At 41.4% G+C, this 15,675-nt stretch overlaps 1 protein-coding gene across 1 annotated transcript in view; it reads left to right on the top strand.

The window, feature by feature from the left end:
• The first annotated feature begins 9,508 nt into the window (after window positions 1-9,508).
• The window catches only part of LOC112254155 (dnaJ homolog subfamily C member 16), a 24,463-nt gene continuing 18,296 nt past the window's right edge, over window positions 9,509-15,675 (top strand). Inside the window, exons 1-4 of the mRNA XM_024426436.2 lie at window positions 9,509-9,627; window positions 10,304-10,529; window positions 14,900-14,966; window positions 15,299-15,441. Coding sequence (XP_024282204.1) covers window positions 10,348-10,529; window positions 14,900-14,966; window positions 15,299-15,441 — 392 coding nt within the window. The 5' untranslated portion in view covers window positions 9,509-9,627; window positions 10,304-10,347. The remainder of the gene's footprint in view (window positions 9,628-10,303; window positions 10,530-14,899; window positions 14,967-15,298; window positions 15,442-15,675) is intronic.

Genomic DNA, 15,675 nt, shown 5'->3' with positions numbered 1-15,675 from the left:
AAACCGACATCATACGAAATATAAAAATAGACACTCCTTCAGTCACATTGCCATTCAAATCACATCCCTACACAGACTCGGGGGATTGTGAGGGCGGAACGTCCTTTGACAGGATTTCTTGCAATGCCCCGGCTGTAAACTCACTGAGTCCCAAAAAGCGTACTGCTGACCAGTAATTCAAATGTTCTCTGATTTCTTATTTGTTTGTGCTGTGCAGTTTGTGACCATTAAAATAAATGCTACAAAGTCCACCTTTTTCACCTGTAACATATTAGAATCCCTTGATTACCGAGAAACATTCACTTGTGCAGTCCCAAATACCATTGTGTCTTCAATGCCACTCGCTCCTTCCACTCTTCTCACCACCTCCAAATAGGAGACATGTTGGACAGCCCTTAAACTGTGGTGTTGAGTGTTCAACACCACAGTTGGAGCATATAACCTCAGCTGGCATACGATATTCTTCCCATCTGCATACACTTGATACATGCCCAAATACTTTGAATTCATAACACTGGAGGGGCTTGTGCACAAGAGCTCTTACAGGGTATCTCACAAAGTTCAGCTTTACATGAGAAGGGAGAGACTCATAAAAAAAAACAATCATACATTGCATTCGGATAGAATTCAGACCCCTTTACTTTTTCCACATTTTGTTCCGTTACAGTTCTATATTTCTTTCGTCATCAATCTACACACAATACACCATAATGAAAAAGCGAAAACAGGTTTAATTATTTGTAAAAAATATATATATATATATATATATAAAAAATTTAAAAACAGAAATGCCTTATTTACATAAGTATTCAGACCCTTTGCTATGAAACTCGAAATTGAGCTTAGGTTTATCCTGTTTCCAATGATAATCCTTGAGATTTTTCTACAACTTGATTGGAGTCCACCTGTGGTAAATTATATTGTTTGGACATGATTTGGAAAGGCACACACCTGTCTATATAAGGTCCCACAGTTGACAGTGCATATCAGAGCAAAAACCAAGCCATGAGGTCAAAGGTATTGTCCGTAGAGCTCCCAGACAGGATTGTGTCGAGGCACAGATCTGGGGAAGTGTACCAAAACACTTCTGCAGAATTTAAGCTCCCAAAGAACACAGCGGCATCCATCATTCTCAAAATGTAAGAAGTTTAGAACCACCAAGACTCTTCCTAGAGCTGGCCACCCGGCTAAACTGAGCAATCAGGGGAGAAGGGCCTTGATCAGGGGGGTGACCAAGAACCCGAAGGTCACTCTGACAGAGCTCCAGAGTTCCTCCGTGGAGATGGGAGACCCTTCCAGAAGGACAACCATCTCTGCAGCACTCCACCAATCAGGCCTTTATGGTAGAGTGGCCAGACGGAAGCCACTCCTCAGTAAAAGACACATGACAGCATACAAAAGGCACCTAAAGGACTCTCAGACCATGAGAAACAAAATTATCTGGTCTGATGAAACCAAGATTGAACTCTTTGGCCTGAATGCCAAGCGTCACATCTGGAGGAAACCTGGCACCATCCCTACGGTGAAGCATGGTGGTGGCAGCATCATGCTGTGGGGATGTTTTTCAGCGGCAGGGACTAGGAGACGAGTCAGGATAGAGGGAAAGATGAAGGGAGCAAAGTACAGAGAGATCCTTGATGAAAACCTGCTACAGAGTGCTCAGGACCACAGACTTGGGCGAAGGTTCACCTTCCAACAGGACAACGATGCTAAGCACCCTCAAGACAATGCAGGAGTGGCTTCGGGACAAGTCTATGAATGTCCTTGAGTGGCCCAGCCAGAGCCCGGACTTGAACCCGATCTAATATCTCTGGAGAGACCTGAAAATAGCTGTGCAGAGACGCCCCCATCCAACTTGACAGAGCTTGAGAGGATCTGCATAGAAGAATGGAAGAAACTCCCCATATACAGGTGTGCCAAGCTTGTAGCGTCATACCCAAGAAAACTCGAGGCTGTAATCGCTGCCAAAGGTGCTTCAACAAAGTACTGAGTAAAGGGAAAATGTGATATTTTTATAAGTTAGCAAAACAATTCTAAACTTGTCTTTGCTTTGTCATTTTTGTGTCTAGATTGATAAGGAATTGTATTTTTTCATCAATTTTAGAATAAGGCTGTAATGTAAGAACATGTAGAAAAAGTCAAAGGGTCTGAATACTTTCCAAAGGCAATGCTTCAGTAAGGTTATCTTTTTAGCATTCATTGCAATGGTTATCAACTGTACCGCAAAAATGGAATGTAAATCATAGAAAATAGATGTTGTGGTGGCAGCTGCAGAGAAGTATTTGGGTATACCAGATTTGACTTCAGGTTGTGTTGAGTGGTGGTGTGCTGTCCTCCCAGGCCATTGGCTTTGTGCAGGAGTAGATAGGGTCAAAGTAGTGGAATGGGGTAGTGGGTTTTTAATCAGAGTAGGTTTAATTGGAAGGGTGTATTCTTTTTATAATTATGTTTTTTTCTTCCCTTTTACCATTTTGTATCACAAAGTATAATGGTTAAAACAGTATACATACATATGCAAACAGACAATGATAACATATGCTAGGGGGTACAACAAATGACAGATTATACAAAGACCTTAAAAGAAACACACATTGATTGTTTTAACAGCTTTCTTATTAGAAGAATGTAGAATGGTCTTAATGTACTGCTCAAATTCCTTATAGGAAACACCGATGAGTGTTTTTTTATTAGTGAATTTACATTTATGAATATGACATATTCCCATTAGCACAATTAGATTTATGAGGTAAAATTGTTTTTCTTTTTCTTTATTATAGTTAAGGAAACCGAGCAGCACATTCTCCCATTTAAAAAAAACAAATGTCATCAAGAATATTAACAATTATAAAACAATGAATACCTTTCCATAATTTCTTTACATGTAAACAATGCCAAAATAAATGCTAAACTGTTTATGGATGGTCAACACAAAAAGTACAGTTAATGTTAATGTCTTTTTTGAGTTTCTTCAGGTAATGATTCTCAGGGTAATACTTGTGGATCATTCTGAAGGAGACCTCTTTGACTTTGTTAACAAGCAGGTATTTGTGTGGTAATAACCAGACTTTTTTTCCAACAGACATTATTGACAAATGTATTCCAGTAAGTTGTGACATAAGGAATGGATACAATATCCCTTTGAAATAAAGCATGTATAGATCTGTTGTTCTGAGGGAGCAAGGATAAACAATGTTTTCCTATTGGAGAGTCAACTGGATTAAGGAGGGTAGGCCAAGAAGGTGAGGTCTGGTTATACCTCTAAACAACATGAGAGTTCCAGATGGAATAGCATCAAAGACTATGGCGAACTCTCTAGGTGTAACAGGGATATTGTAATGAGATAAAAATTCCTCATAATTGAGTAACAATCCTACTGCATTAAAAGGTTGGCTCACCAGCAGGATATGATTATTACAAAATATCCTTATTGTTCCAAATGAAATACCTACATGGGGAAAAATTATGTTTATATACAGTATTTTAACAACCACGCAAATAATAATTGTCTATGAAAAGCAGATAATTTTGTAGGAATCTTATCAATGTTATAGTTACAAAGTAACAAGATTGAAGCCACCAAAACAAGAGAAGACATAATGAGGGATAAAATTCCAAATTGAAGCGCGATTCTTTGAGAAATGTTCAGGCCAATGTATCTTTAAAGTATTATTCAAAGTAGGAAAATCCCAAAAATTGAGACCACCATATTCATGTGTTCATAATGACAGATTTCCTAATATAATGTGTACGATTTTTCCAAATGAAGTTGAAAAATATCTGGTCAACCACTTTACCTATTTTGTTGTCAAGATTGACTGGGCTGCATAAGTCTGGAGATACCTTCAGCTTTAGAAAGCAATACCCAACCTTTCAAGGACAAATTAATAATAGGTATGAAATTTAATGAGCATCTACCCTGCTGATCCTTAGATATGGTAATCCCAAGGTATGTTGCATATAGAGGGTATCACACAGTATTTAACAGCAAACAATTCTCAGAAACTCATATTCCACTGTATCAAAGGCTTTATAAAAGTCTACGTTGTATTGTCTTCTATCTTAAAAGATTAGATCAGAACAGTCAATAAGGTCAAGCACCAGTTGGATATTATTAGACATACACTACCGTTCAAAAGTGTGGGGTCACTTAGAAATATTGTTGTTTTTGAAAGAAAAGCACTTTTTTTGTCCATTAAAATAACATCAAATTGATCAGAAATACAGTGTAGACATTGTTAATGTTGTAAATGACTATTGTAGCTGCAAACGGCAGATTTTTTTATGGATTATCTACATAGGCATGCAGAGCCCCATTATCAGCAACCATTACTCCTGTGTTCCAATAGCACGTTGTGTTAGCTAATCAAAGTTTATCATTTTTAAAGGCTAATTGATCATTAGAAAACCCTTTTGCAATTATGTTAGCACAGCTGGAAACTGTAGTTCTGATTAAAGAAGCAATAAAACTGGCCTTCTTGAGACTAGTTGAGTATCTGGAGCGTCAGCATTTGTGGGTTCGAATAACAGGCTCAAAATGGCCAGAAACAAATAACTATCTTCTTAAACTCATCAGTCTGTTATTGTTCTGAAAAATGAAGGCTATTCCATGCGAGAAATTGCCAAGAAACTGAAGATCTCGTACAACGCTGTGTATTACTTCCTTCACAGAACAGCGCAAACTGTCTCTAACCAGAATAGAAAGAGGAGTGGGAGGCCCCGGTGCACAACTGAGCAAGAGGACAAGTACAATAGAGTGTCTAGTTGAGTCCAATACTGCCTTCATTCTTTTTGCAAATATAGAGGCTAATATTTTGTAGTTGTTATTGAGCAGACAGATTAGACGCTAATTATCGAGGAGAAGCTTGTCTTTCTTGGGCTTTCTTATTAATGTAATCAGACCTTGAGTCAAACTGGGAGGGTGTGCATTATTTGAAATTATTTCAGAAAAGACTTCCAACAGAAATGGGTCTGACTGTTGAGAAAAAGGTTAGTAAAACTCAGCAGATATACCATCAGTCACAGGAGACTTATTTATTTTGAATGTGTACAACAGAAAAAATTCTACACTAGGTAGCCTAGTGGTTAGAGCGTTGGACTAGTAACCGAAAGGTTGCAAGATTGAATCCCCTTGCTGACAAGGTAGAAATCTGTCGTTCTGCCCCTGAACAAGGCAATTAACCCACTGTTCCTAGGCCGTCATTGAAAATAAGATTTTGTTCTTAACTGACTTGCCTAGTTAAATAAAGGTAAAATAAAATAAAAATCACACTGTTCCCTTTCAGCCTCCCCAATTGATTTCACATCACACAGAGAGTAAAAAAAAAGACTTGAGGAAACCTCACAATACTTAGAACCATATCAATTCCTGTAGAAGTTGCAACTAAAGTTAGAGATTAATTTGGGATCACCTGTGATGAGACCATTAATATTTAATTGTTGAATTGTATTATTTTTTAGAGCAGTATTTTCTAACCTGAAAAAACAAGTTGAATTTTGTTCACCCTCCTCTAGCCACTTGTTCCTAGATCTGACAAAGGCTCCCTCTCTGCTTTCAGTTTGTACATATCATCCAACTTGTGTTGAAGCTCACACAGAACAGATTTGTCCTCCTCTGAGAGACTTTCAACAGGCTTTTGAACAAGAGAGGTGGTCTTTGTAATTACACTTTCTTCTTCAGCTCTCCTCGTCTTGGCAAGAATACTCCCATATTTTCTTAAATATGTTCCAATCTTATATTTGAAAAGCTCCCAGTTATTACTGTGTGAATTGTCATTTATAGCTTTGTTCCAGAAGTGTGTAATTAAATTGTTTATCTCCCTCTTGACCAACTCGTGTTTTAATATGGAGCTATTAAGCTTCCAGTAGGATGCTCTGCAAAGGCCATTATCAGAGATAAACAGTTTAATGTCAATATAAATAGCTCTATGATCAATCAGTAAGGGGAGTGGCAAAGGATGTTAATAGAAATACCCTGTTTATCAAAACATTTAGACACCAGACAAAAATCTACGTGTGATTCAAATCAAATCAAATGTATTTATAAAGCCCTTCTTATATCAGCTGAATTCTCAAAGCGCTGTACAGAAAACCAGCCTAAAACCCCAAACAGCAAGCAATGCAGGTGTAGAAGCACGGTGGCTAGGAAAAACTCCCTAGAAAGGCCAGAACCTAGGAAAAAACCTAGAGAGGAACCAGGCTATGAGGGGTGGCCAGTCCTCTTCTGGCTATGCCGGGTGGCGATTACAACAGAACATGGCCAAGATGTTTAAATGTTCATAGATGACCAGCAGGGTCAAATAATAATAATCGCAGTGGTTGTCGAGGGTGCACCTCAGGAGTAAATGTCAGTTGGCTTTTCATAGCCGATCATTCAGAGTATCTCTACCGCTCCTGCTGTCTCTAGAGAGTTGAAAACAGCAGGTCTGGGACAGGTAGCACATCCGGTGAACAGGTCAGGGTTCCATAGCCGCAGGCAGAACAGTTGAAACTGGAGCAGCAGCATGGCCAGGTGGACTGGGGACAGCAAGGAGTCATCAGGCCAGGTAGTCCTGAGGCATGGTCCTAGGGCTCAGGTCCTCCGAGAGAGAGAAAGAAAGACAGAAAGAAAGAGAGAACATACTTAAATTCACACAGGACACCGGATAAGACAGGAGAAATACTCCAGATGTAACAGACTGACCCTAGCCCCCGACACATAAACTACTGCAGCATAAATACTGGAGGCTGAGACAGGAGGGGTCGGGAGACACTGTGGCCCCATTTGACGATACCCCCAGACAGGGCCAAACAGGCAGGATATAACCCCACCCACCTTGCCAAAGCACAGCCCCCACACCACTAGAGGGATATCTAGGATCATCTGGAGCATGCCTTATTACTCGAAGTGAAAGACTTGTCATTGGGAAACTCTACTCTCCAAATATCTGTAATATCAAACCTTTCCATAAACTGAGAAATATTAAAATCCCCACCTACTATAAGTAAATCATTAGAGAACTTGGTTAGCCAATAGAGAATACGCTTTTCCAAAGATTCAAGTAACTGATAATTTTCACGTTTGGAATTGTACCCATAAATGTTGGTAATAATAATAATGATGTTGTTGTTACAGTTGATAACAAGACAAAGAAAGTGACCAAAGGGGTCACAGTCGGAGTGCAAAATACTTCCATTTAAATGATTCTCCAGAGTGATGACTCCAGCAGAGCATTCAGAACCATGAGAGAGCCATACATCATTACCCTACTGAGATCTCCAGAAGTTGACGTCGGTAGAAAATGAATGAGACTCTTGAAAAAAATATTATTCTGTTTTAAGCTGTTTGCCAAATAAAAATAATGCTTTGCGCTTGACATTATTTCTTAACCCCCTAGCATTCACTGAAATTATAGACAACGACAAAGTGGAATATAGAACAGAAAGCACTACCTGCTAAACAGCAATCGAAAATCGAGTAAGAATGAAAAGAAACCAGCGTTGCACACCATATAGATATAAATGATTCAGTTAGAAGTTTACCTTAGCAAAGATAACTGCCAGAACAAGAAACAACAAAGAGCTTGCTCACTGCCTATACTGCAGGTAAAAATAGCAGAAGTGAGATTTCAACAACAAAAAAGTAAATATCCGGAAGTGAGATCTGCTCACATCAGAGGTAGCTATCTAGGTGGCCTATGTTGACCACCAGGCACAGTCTATGACAGTCCTCAGGGAGGAAGGTTGATTTCAGATCTGTTGATGAATGTGCGCACTCCAATGAAAAGTAAGCCGCTTTCCCCTATTTTCGTGCTTTTTCCACAACTGGCCAAAGTTTCTCTCTCTTTTCGAGAGGTCTTCAAAACACCAACCAGGTTGTCACTAGGAAGGTAGATGCATTGTCTGCTTTCCAAGTGGCATCCCTTTAGATCTGTAATGTGAACTGGAGAATGACACCTCTGGGCTTGGAGTCACCCTGCCTTCTGTTAGGGTTGCGTCAATTCGAATCTGGTATCAGGATAAATATGACATTGAGTCACCGATTGTATACTATGTATTTTTTATTAGCTAAGCAATAAGTGGTAAATGCAATTTTCGTATATACGGGCTCTCTGTCCCACCTCGCAGGGCAAACAGAGAACTGACTTGTTCCTTACAAAGATATTATAATATTCTCTTGACAGAAATAGTTCCTGCTTCTGAGCCGGCCTGTCAGAGTAGAGACTGGGCGTGGTTTAGACTCACCCAGCCTATCATTGATTGTTGGCGCAGAGCTGATCCCATCCCCCGGGCGCTCCAGCAGTCAGTCGTTGTAGTTGTGTAGAATATACAGTTATCAGGCACCTGGCTCCTGTTAACTAACAAAATACTGTTTGTTCTCGCAACACTACGTTCTAAATGTGCCCCCCCAACTCATTTCACAGTTCCTGTCTTCATGTCATTCTGTATTTTTCCATCATGAGAAAGGCCCATGGCCCTGAAACTGTTAACAATGTCCCAAGTCAGCAATGTTGCATAACACATACATCCACACAAGCCAACAGCAGATAATATTCAATCACATATATGGTAACGGGCTATAGTGTATAACACAGAACCTCACACTTCTCGTGTCGAGGCGATGTACGGTGTCGACCACATCTGCAAGCTTAGACTTCTCCTTGGGTAGGATAGTTTGGCAGAGTTTGATGATCTCTGGCCGCACGTTCTCCCCATCTGCCTTGGAGAACTCCATAGTCTCAGATTCCACCGCCTGGAGTAGCTTTCGAGTTCTGCGATTCTTCTTTGGCACAAATCCGTCTCTCCCTCCTCTTTTTTTTGAAACGCCTTTCGATGTGGGCGACCTTCTTAACATCCTTGATTTCCATGCATGCAAAGTCAATATTTTTATTGCGTTGTCGCTGACCATTTTCTCTGGCATCAGACCTTGTATTGATGAGCCTGGAAAGAGTGGCGATAGCATCATTATTGGCAGCAGCATCTGGGCCCAGTTCAAACAGTCCTTTCTTGGAAAGGAAAATCCTCGTCTGACACTGTAAGAGTCATAGAGTCTGTCAGGCCAGTATAGTTGTGGCAGTTGTCAATCAAAGCATTTGCCTCCTGTGTAACGACATTGGATGATGCCTGAGCATTGCTAGCTGAGGAGGTATTAGATTTCTCTTTCTATCAGCGTGCTATGACATTTAGAAAAATATAATATTAAATCATCAATAACCTGGGCGAACCCCACCTTCAGCGGCCCCGTGCTGTCCCCGGTAAGATGCCGCCCATGTCGCCCGTACCTCTATGTTTAATATAACACACATACATTCATTATTAATTTCGGTTGCCTATCCTGACGTGAAGTTTGTTCTATAGAACAAATGTGTGTGCCACATAAGTATTTGATTCTAGCCACAAAATTAAGGAAATTAGAAGGGGGGGGGGGATTCTTTTAGGAGGAAGATTTTCTGCACAACACCTGTCAGGCAACATATTGGATGTCACCCGTCGTTAACCCCAAAGAAGAAGAACAAGAACTCACACTCCAGTACAGTAGGTGGCGCTGTATACAAATGTGAAGAAGCAGCAGCATCTGTAAACGTTAACTAGTATCCAAAATCAAATTATATCAGTCGACATGATGACAAGTTGATTTTGTGACTGATTCAGGTTTAGTATTTTTTACAACATATTTTGTAGCTATTTAGCAATATATTTTCATGTTGCATCGCTGTCTAGATAAATAGGTACTGTAGACATGACTTGGCCTTCTAACGTTGGCTAGCCAGAGTAAAGGTAAAAACTGCTAATACAGATGAAATATTTGCTGCTAGCTGGGCAAAGAGCTGAAATAGCCAGCCAGCGAGCTAGCTAGCCACATTCATTATCTTTCACTCTGCCTTATTTAGTTAGCTAGCAGAGTAATGTGTATAGCTAACTAGTTATAAAAGCTACACACGTTATCTAGCAAAACATCGACCAAATGCAGCTAGCTATATTAGCTGTAGTAGCTAATGTTGATCATGTCAATAATTATACCTAGCTAACTTTGGCTAGATAGATTGGTACTAGCTGCTAGCCAGGTGGGGTCATTTATGCCAGCCTTAGCAAAACGTTTTGATTGTTGTTCAGTGCCACTCCGTGGCTCATTAGAGAAACTCATTGACCGACTTGATGCAGGTGAAGTGTCTCAACGACACAACTGAAACCATTTAACAACACCGCAGAACTGCACCGCTGTATTGAAATGAAAGTGATTACAAATATTTTCAGTTAGAGTTCCAACAGAACTGAGTCATATGATATGAATGTATCTTTTTACTTTCATTTCTTCCTCCTGGCTCAGGTTGCAGATTTAGAGACGTTGGGACAGGGAGGAGAGGAGAGGAGATGGGGGGATTGTGTAGGCCACTCCAGGTCTCTATGGTCTGGCTGGCCGTTCTCCTCCTTCTGCTGCTGGGGGAGACGGTGAACACAGCCCAGGAGTTTGACCCCTACAGAGTCCTGGGGCTCACCAAGAGCGCCGGTCAAGCAGAGGTCAAGAAGGTGTACAAGAGGCTGGTCAGAGAATGGTGAGTTGGAAACACCCTGCTACTTTTTTCTATCATACTATGAATAGGTTTGGGGAATGTGTGCGTGTGGGGCCTCTTACGGATGGATGTGTGTTTGTCTCTAGTAATGTCTGTCAATTGGGTAGGGAGAACTTACCAGACCAATTGTCGGTCTGCATAGTAGGGACCATTATCTTGCTTTCTGTCGGCACAGAGTGTTATAGGGACCACTAAGTATTTTCGGCCGGCAGATGCACAATTCTACACTGACCTTTTTTACAAGCAGCGTGTGTGCGCCTAAGTTGGAAAAACGTACACACAAAGAAATGTAGGAGCACAATGAAAAATATTGAAGGTAATAAAGCTGGAATCCTTAATTTTTCTAGGCGCACTGTTCCTAAACTAAATATTTTGGAACATATGGGACCAAAATGGAAGCACTGTAGAGCCCTGTATTTCTTTGTCTTGAAATATCACATTTACATAAGTATTCAGACCCTTTAATCAGTACTTTTGTTGAAGCACTTTTGGCAGCGATTACTGCCTTCTTGGGTTCAGTCTTCTTGGGTATGACGCTGCAAGTTTGGCAAACCTGTGTTTGGGGACTTTCTTCCATTCTCTGCAGATCCTCTCAAGCTTTGCCAGGTTGGATGGGGAGCGTCGCTGCACAGTTATTTTCGGGTCTCTCCAGAGATGTTCGATCGGGTTCAAGTCTGGGCTCTGGCTGGGCCACTCAAGGACTGTTGGAGACTTGTCCTGAAGCCACTTCTGCATTGTCTTGGCTGTGTGCTTAGGGTCATTGTCCTGTTGGAAGGTGAACCTTCACCCCATTCTGAGGTCATGAGCGCTCTGGAGCAGGTTTTCATCCAGGATGTCTCTGTACTTGCACCGTTCATCTTGCCCTCGATCCTGACTAGTCTCCCAGTCCCTGCTGCTGAAAAACATCCCCACAGCATGATCCTACCACCACCATACTTCACCGTAGGGAAGGTATTGGCATATTGATGAGCGGTGCCTGGTTTCCTCCAGACATGACACTTGGCATTCAGGCAGAGCGTTAAATCTTGATTTCATCGGACCAGGGAATCTTGTTTCTCATGGTCTAGGAGTCATTTAGGTGTCTGTCATTTGCCTTTTAGCGGGCTGTCATTTGCCTTTTACTGAGGAGTGGCTACCGTCTGGCCACTCTACCATAAAGGCCTGATTGGTGGAGTGCTGCAGAGATGGTTGTCCTTCTGGAAGTTTCTTCCATTTCCACAGAGGAACTCTGGAGCTCTGTCAGAGTGACGATCGGGTTCTTGGTCACCTTCCTTATCTTCCGATTGCTCAGTTTGACCAGGCACCCAGCTCTAGGAAGAGTCTTGGTGGTTACAAACTTCTTCCATTTAAGAATGATGTAGGCCACTGTGTTCTTGGGTACCTCCAATGCTGCAGACATTTTTGGGTACCCTTCTACAGATCTGTTCCTCGACACAATCCTGTCTGGGAGCTCTACTGACAATTCCTTCAACCTCTTGGGTTGGTTTTTGGTCTGACATGCACTGTCAACTGTGGGACCTTATATAGACAGGTGTGTGCCTTTCCAAATCCTGTCCAATCAATTGAATTTATCACAGGTGGACTCCAGTCAAGTTGTAGAAACATGTTAAGGATCATCAATGGAAACAGGATGCACCTAATCTCAATTTCGAGTCTCATAGCAAAGTATCTGAATGCTTATGTAATTTGACATTTTTTTATTTCACCTTTATTTAGGCTAGTTGAGAACAAGTTCTCATTTACGACTGCGACCTGGCCAAGATAAAGCAAAGCAGTGCGACACAAACAACAACACAGAGTTAGACATGGAATAAACAAGCGTACAGTCAATAACACAATAGGAAAAAAAAGTTTGCAAATGGCGTGAGGAGGTAAAGCAATAAATTGGCCATAGTAGCGAAGTAATTACAATTTAGCAAATTAACACGAGTGATAGATGAGCAGATGGTGATGTGCAAGTAGAAATACTGGTGTGCAAAAGAGCAGAAAAGTAAATAAAAAACTATATGGGGATGGGGTAGGTAAATTGGGTGGGCTATTTACAGATGGGCTATGTACAGCTGCAGCGATCGGTTAGCTGCTTAGATAGCTGATGTTTAATGTTAGTGAGGGAAATATGTCTCCAGCATCAGCGATTTTTGCAATTCGTTCCAGTCATTGGCAACAGAGAACTGGAAGGAAAGGCGGCCAAAGAGGTGTTGGCTTTGGGGATGACCAGTGAGATATACCTGCTGGAGCGCGTGCTACGGGTGGGTGATGTTATTGTGACCAGTGAGCTGAGTTAAGGCGGAGCTTTACCTAGCATAGACTTATAGATGACCTGGAGCCAGTGGGTCTGGCGACGAATATGTAGCGAGGGCCAGCCGACTAAAGGAGTATTTTTAGAGTATTTTGTAAATGACATCGCCGAAGTCGAGGATCGATAGGATAGTCTGTTTTACGAGGGTATGTTTGGCGGCGTGAGTGAAGGAGGCTTTTTTGCGAAATAGGTAGCCGATTCTAGATTTAATTTTGGATTGGAGATGTTAAATATGAGTCTGGAAGGAGAGTTTACAGTCTAGCCAGACACCTAGGTATTTGTAGTTGTCCACATGTTCTAAGTCAGAACCGTCCAGAGTAGTGATGGTAGTCGGGCGGGCGGGTGCAGGCAGCGAACGGTTGAAGAGTATGCATGTGGTTTTACATGCGTTTAAGAGCAGTTGGAGGCCACGGAAGGAATGTGTTATGGCATTGAAGCTCGTTTGGAGGTTAGTTAACACAGGTTAGTTAACACACAGTTAAACTTATCTAAATATATTTTAGATTTTACGTTCTTCAAAGTCGCCACCCTTTGCCTTGATGACAGCTTTGCACACTTGGCATTCTCTCAACCAGCTTCACCTGGAATGCTTTCCAACAGTCTTGAAGGAGTTCCCACATATGCTGAGCACTTGTTGGCTTCTTTTCCTAACCTCTGCAGGTTAACTCATCCCCAAACCATCTCAATTGGGTTGAGGTCGGGTGATTTGTGGCGGTCAGGTCATCTGATGCAGCATTCCATCACTTTCCTTCTTGGTCACATAGCCCTTACACAGCCTGGTGTGTTCTTGAAAAAACAAAACAAATTGTATCCCACTAAGCGCAAACCAGATGGGATGGCGTATCGCTGCAGAATGCTGTGGTAGCCATGCTGGTTAAGTGTGCCTTGAATTCTAAATAAATCACTGACAGTTTCACCAGAAAATCACCATCGCACCACCTCCTCCATGCTTCACGGTGGGACCTACACATGCGGCAGTCATCCGTTCACCTAATCTGCATCTCATAAAGACATGGCGGTAGGAACCAAAAATCTCAAATTTGGACACATCAGACCAAAGGAGAGATTTCCACTGGTCTAATGTCCATTGATCTTGTTTCTTGGCTCAAGCAAGTCTCTTCTTATTGGTGTCCTTTAGCAGTGGTTTCTTTGCAGCAATTTGACTATGAAGCCCTGATTCACGCAGTCTCTTCTGAACAGTTGTTGAGATGTGTCTGTTACTTGAACTCTGAAGCATTTATTTGGGCTGTAATTTCTGAGGCTGGTAACTATAATGAACTTATCCTCTGCAGCAGAGGTAACTCCTTTCTTTCCTGTGGCAGTCCTCATGAGAGGCAGTTTCATCATAGTGCTTAATGGTTTTTGCAAATGCACCTTAAAAAAAACATTCAATGTTCTTGAAGTGTTCCTGGTTGACTGATCTTCATGTCTTAAGGTAATGGACTGTCATTTCTCTTTGCTTATATGAGCTGTTCTTGACGTTATATGGACTTGGTATTTTACCAAATAGGGCTATCTTCTGTATACTACCCCTACCTTGTTACAACACAACATATTGGCTCAAACACATTAAGAAGGAAATCACTTTTAACAAGGCACACCTGTTAATTAAAATGCATTCCAGATGACTACCTCATGAAGCTGGTTGAGAGAATGCCACGAGTGTGCAAAGCTGTCATCAAGGCAAGGGGTGTTTTACTTTGAAGAATCTCTAATATTTTAATTAGTTGAACACTTTTTTGCTTACTACATGATTCCATATGTGTTATTTCATAGTTTTGATGTCTTCACTATTATTATACAATGTTGAAAATAGTCAAATAAAGAAACTCTTGAATGAGTAGGTGTGTCACAACCAGTCAAGTGTGATGTATGGTATGTAATAATATGTATGTCATATCATAGGAAAAGTCACCGGATTCACATGGATTTGCAAGCCTAAAAATAGCATACTTTGACTAAAACAATGACTTATTGTATTTCAGTATTTCTACTGGTATGGGCGTTTTTAAGTGTCCTTCTGCTATAAGTGTCTCTTTGCTCTGTGTTCAAGGCACCCAGATAAGAACAATGATCCTGGGGCTGAAGATATGTTCATCAAGATCACTAAATCTTATGAGGTATACTAGTTTCACTTACCAGACACACATGCAGACAAAAATCTTAAATGTTTAGATTCATGTTTATTCAACTAACGTGGCTACATGGCATGCACTGGGTGTGTGCACTACAGATTTTAACACAGCACAAATCTAACACCTGGTGCAACTAATCAAGAGCTCGACTATGCTGGTGCTGAAGTGTTGTGTAAATGCTGGGCTTGTACAAAAGCCTGCACATCCTGACCCTGTGGGTCTCCAAGGATCTGAATTGTAGAACACTGCTCTATTTAAACTCTAGTCAGGAGGAGGAGAGGAGTTCATAACAAAGTTTGATTGGATCCCTCCCTCAGATCCTGGGGAATGTGGAGCGGCGTGCTAACTACGACCGCTACGGACAGATGGAGGAGAACAAGCAGGGTCAGCACCAGCAGGGCTTCAACCGACACTTCCACAACAGCTTCTATTTCGACGAGTCATTCTTCAATTTCCCTAGGTCAGTGCAAAGGAAAAGATACCACGCAATTCTTGCAACTCATTTGCCAATCATGTTGTCTTGTATCCCTTGCAATGACTGTGATATGTGCTGGTTTTTACATACCTTAATTGCACTGTCGGTCTGGGTAAGAGCATCTGCTGAATGACCAAAACGTAAATATATTCCCACTTTGAGGGGTCCCTGAATTGATTGGTCCCTGAGGCCATTTTGAAAGATACCGTATCAAAGCCT

The sequence above is a fragment of the Oncorhynchus tshawytscha genome, linkage group LG07, assembly GCF_018296145.1.
Source record: "Oncorhynchus tshawytscha isolate Ot180627B linkage group LG07, Otsh_v2.0, whole genome shotgun sequence".
NCBI lineage: Eukaryota > Metazoa > Chordata > Actinopteri > Salmoniformes > Salmonidae > Oncorhynchus > Oncorhynchus tshawytscha.
The sequence above is the reverse complement of the archived record's forward strand: the minus strand, read 5'-3'. Positions and strand labels throughout refer to the sequence as shown.